This window comes from Frankliniella occidentalis, unplaced genomic scaffold, assembly GCF_000697945.3.
Source record: "Frankliniella occidentalis isolate FOCC.00 unplaced genomic scaffold, Focc_3.1 Scaffold78, whole genome shotgun sequence".
NCBI classification, from domain to species: Eukaryota; Metazoa; Arthropoda; class Insecta; order Thysanoptera; family Thripidae; genus Frankliniella; species Frankliniella occidentalis.
The window spans coordinates 650,628-654,736 of NW_026267208.1; the positions used below are offsets into that span (position 1 = coordinate 650,628).

General features: G+C 62.8%; 1 protein-coding gene across 1 annotated transcript in view; it reads right to left on the reverse strand.

Annotated features, from left to right (window-relative positions):
- Positions 1-2: 2 nt before the first annotated feature.
- LOC113203299 (max-interacting protein 1) overlaps positions 3-4,109 on the reverse strand; it is a 47,424-nt gene continuing 43,317 nt past the window's right edge. The window contains exons 5-8 of the mRNA XM_026417913.2: positions 897-1,011; positions 481-715; positions 254-399; positions 3-165 (exon numbers count right to left, since the gene is read on the reverse strand). Coding sequence (XP_026273698.1) covers positions 254-399; positions 481-715; positions 897-1,011 — 496 coding nt within the window. The 3' untranslated portion in view covers positions 3-165. The remainder of the gene's footprint in view (positions 166-253; positions 400-480; positions 716-896; positions 1,012-4,109) is intronic.

Genomic DNA, 4,109 nt, shown 5'->3' on the forward strand with positions numbered 1-4,109 from the left:
TTCTTTAAAAAAATATGTACAATTTACATAGTAAATAATTTACATTGTGAAGGCATTGCAGGCATGCAGCTGACTAGACAGATGTGTTGTAATATACTGTAGTACGTTGGTACGGAGCGGCAGATCCCTGCAGCGCGCCCATCTCACGGTATTGTCACGTCCCAACTGCGCGAAAGAGGAAAAAAAAGAATACAGGTAATTACGATGATATAATACACGTTATCAAGTGCCTAAGTATTATCACGATACTCACCTAGACCATCATCTCCATTTCCATTTCCGACAAAGTGAGTCGTGAAGTGGACATGGTGACGCCGCTGTCACTGGACGCGCTCTGAACACTCGAGTGGTCGTCGGTGTCGCTCTGGGTGCTCGTGTACCCGATCACGTCCACCTCATCTAGAAGGACAATACAGACAAGTTAGGCGCCACTCTCGTACCGGACTAGACAATGGGCGATGGTGGTAACGGCCCGCTCACCTGACTCTGAGATGGACGAGACGGATGACGAGACTGACGAGGTGCTCGATACCGTGGACGTGGAGCACTCGCTGACGGACCGCCGCTTGGACACGTTCTGGGGCTGCATGCCGCCCATAGCGAGCGCAGTGGCGTACGACCCGCCAAGCTGTTCCAAGCGCCGCCCCAGGTAGCGCTGTTCCCGCCGCAGCTGGTCCTTGTGCGACGAGTTCTTTCGCTCCTGACGTTCCAGGGTCTGGAAAACAGCAACCGTCAGTACAGCACTGGAAGGCCCTAGACGGACGACCGGGACCCTCCCTAGGCTGTCCCGCGCGACAGGGGCGCGCGGCGGGTCTGCCTACCTCGACCTCGCCAGGCGCCGGGTCGCCCGGGTCGGGTCGGGACCGACCGTTGGTCACCGACCTCGACTCACTCACCTTTATAAAACTTTTCGCTTTGGTAAGCAGCCCGAGCGTTGTGTGTCGGGCCGAGTCGTGGCCGAGAGGCACGATTTCTTTGAGTTTCTCGAGGCAATTCCTCAAATGCGCCCTCCTGCAACAGAGAAGAGAAAACACGATAAGTCGGGCGCACTAGAAGTGCCTACATCGACGACACCTTCCTCACAATTTCTAGCAGTATCCCTTTACTACAGTGGCCGCCCTGTTTGGCCAGTGCCACTGCTCTGCTCTGTACAGTGCCCATGTCTAGTGGCTCAGGGGAAAGGGAAGGGGGGGGGGGTATACGCCTCGACGTGGAGCAAAGTGGCGAGAAGCAGCAACTTTTTCGGAGGCAGCGTTGTTGCAAAGCTCAGCCCCCCCCCCCCCCCCCTCTCTCTCGCCCCGAGCCGCACAAGGCAACGTGACCGGTTTGTTCTGTTTCCTTGGATTCGTTTTGTTTCCGCTGCATACTGTTCTGCAAGAGCGCAGCGACAACGCCCGCCCCGGCCGGCCACAGGACCAGCCCAGGCCCAGGCCCTCCAGGGTCACAACAAGCAAGCGACCAGTGGCGTAGCTGGAGCGCGGCTGCGCCTGGGGCTCGCCGCGCTGCAGACCCCTTTTTGGTCAGTGGGCTACACCACCACGGCGACTGGCGCCCGACGTGCGGTCGTGGCGCTACCCACCGCACACACGACCCGCACCGGGCGACTGCAGCCCGAATAGAGTTAGGGGACCCACTAGAGTGGCTGGGCCGCAGTGGCCGTCGATCCGTCGATTGAGGCGGAGAAGGAGAAGATCGGGTTAGGAAGGTGAAGAGCATGAGCTTGCCGCGGGTGGCGGCAGAGGGTGAGGGCCCGGGAGGTGGAGCGCCCCCGGCCCGCCCCCGGTATTCATGTTGACATTGCCGCGGAGCGTCGGACACGTCGCAAAAGCGCTGTCGATGACGGAGGCCCGTGGTTGGCCCCCGGCCCGGCGACACTGTTGCCAACCCTCTCTCCCTCTCTCTCTCACTCACGCTCGCACGCCAGCTTTGCCCCTGCTTTTGACCGGCTTGCTGCTCCGCGCAACGCCCGGCCCGGCCCCCGGCCCGGCCGCTCGATACTCGCGAGTCGAGCCGCGCCGCGCCGAGCCCAGCCTAGCCCGGCCCGGGCCCGACCGCCACCGCCCAAGCCCCTCTCACTCCCCGCACCTTCGGTAAGCCCTTCCCTCCCCCCGTCTTCGTCTTTCTCTTTCTCTCTCTCTCTCTCTAGAAGTGCACGGCGAAACTAATGCGCGCAACAGTTCCAACAACAGAATAATGCGCGCAGTGAGATCTCAGAGATCACGACCGCGCCGTGCCCTGCGGACCCTGCAGGCGCCGCACACCGTGCGCACGGCCCCGGCCGCCGCGCAGCGACCAGAAATGAGAACAGCCGACCCCGGGCAAGAAGCGCCGCAGTCTGATTTGGGCCGCGTGTTGTTTGCTTTGGATGCGCGGAGGACGCGTGCTGCTGCAGTGGTTGAGGGGGCGGGGGCCCCGCTGCTGCCCCCCGACCCCGACCCCTCTCCTTCTCTTCCGCCAAGGAAATTACAACCCCATCCGTAGCTCTAGAGACCCCGCGCGCCGTCCTTTTGAAATACCGAGACAAGCGGTGCAGAGACATAACTCCACAGACAGTCTTGCGGAGCCGCCGCCGCCGTCGCGCCATGCTCGTGCGTCCGTAAGGCCGCCACCGTCCGTCCGTCCTCCCGTCGCACCCACAGGCAGCAGCGGCGGAGGAGAGACGGTGGAGAGAAGTGACTGGGAGAGAGAAAGGAGAGTAAGAGCGAGCGAGCGAGGGTGCGGCTGCTGCAGTGCGCGCGCTTGCTCCAGGAGGGGCCGCGTGGAAGCCACCGCACTGCGAGCGAGGTCTGACCACGGGGGGGCCGAGCCGACCGGGCCATAGCACACCGCCACCACCCCGGCCCCGCCCAGGGACCTCCACGTCACCGCCCACCACTCACTCACCCTGCCATGCGTGCACATTGATATAGTGGCGAGGGGTGAGTGTTCCGGGCGGGTGGCGCAGCGCGGCGCAGCCGACGTGGAGGGAGGGGAGAGAATCTTGGCTGGCGTCAGTTCGCATAAAAGAGAGAGAGAAAGAAAGACGGAGGATCCGCGCACGTATTTGCGTAGGCCAGGGCGTTCGTCCGAGTAGCGCCCCGCGCGAGAGGGGGGGGGGGGGCGCCCTTCACCCTCAGAGTTGTTTGTTTGCGTGGGGCCCTCTCAGTGCCGCTACGACGCTCGCCAGGGTGGAAAAAAACGGCGCGAGAAAGGTGCAGAGATAAAAAGGATACACGACAATGCTGATACGCCGCACTATTCCGCCGCAAACATGATTTTGGAATCATCGTGGAGCTATGACATTGTTTTTTCCTGAATTTTTGACATTCTGAAAGCGTGCCGTGGAAAAGAAAGAGTTGCGAGGAGGGGGGGGGGGCTATTGACACATCGGGCGCCGAACCGAAAGCCGCCTGCTGCGCCCGCCTGTCTGCCTGCCTCTCTGGCGGAGAGCGCTGCGCGGCAATGACTTGCAGCCCGACACGGGAGGCGCCACGCCGCGCCACGCCGCTGACCTACCGTAACGTGACGTGACGACAACGCTAGGTGTGTTATCGCTATCCCACTCAGCGACATGAGTGGCCCACCTGAAACAACACGGCGGCGGCGGCGGCAGGCCGAGTCGAGACAAAAGGCAAATCGGGCCGAAAACAGAACTAACAGGCAGGGCCCCGGGCCCGGCCAAGCGCACCCCGCGCGCCAGCTGAGCCCACCGCGACAGTTATTGTGTGAACACGGTGCGAGTCGGAAACCATGACCTTCCCGCTACAAACACAAACACACAGGCGAGCGAGCGCTCCCGCAAAGGTGACGAAGGATATGACGAGCCGGAAGGGGGGAGGTAGAGCAGAGCGTCACACGACGGCGACCCCCGCGCGGCCGGCGACAAGGGTAACGCTATACAAGCGCCGCAAAGGGCCACGCGGGGGTGGGAGGGGGTGGCGCGGTGCAGAGGGGCGGCGGGCGGGCTCTACGGGCGCAAGCGAGTAGCAGCAGCAGCAGCCATCGACAAGGCGAGCCGACCGAGCGACCGACAGAGGGGTTCAGCAGCAGGCAGGCGCGGCGCCGAAGCCAGACAAGTGACACTTTTGGGTGTAAAGGGCGCAGGGCTCCGCAAGGGCCCCGGCGGCGGC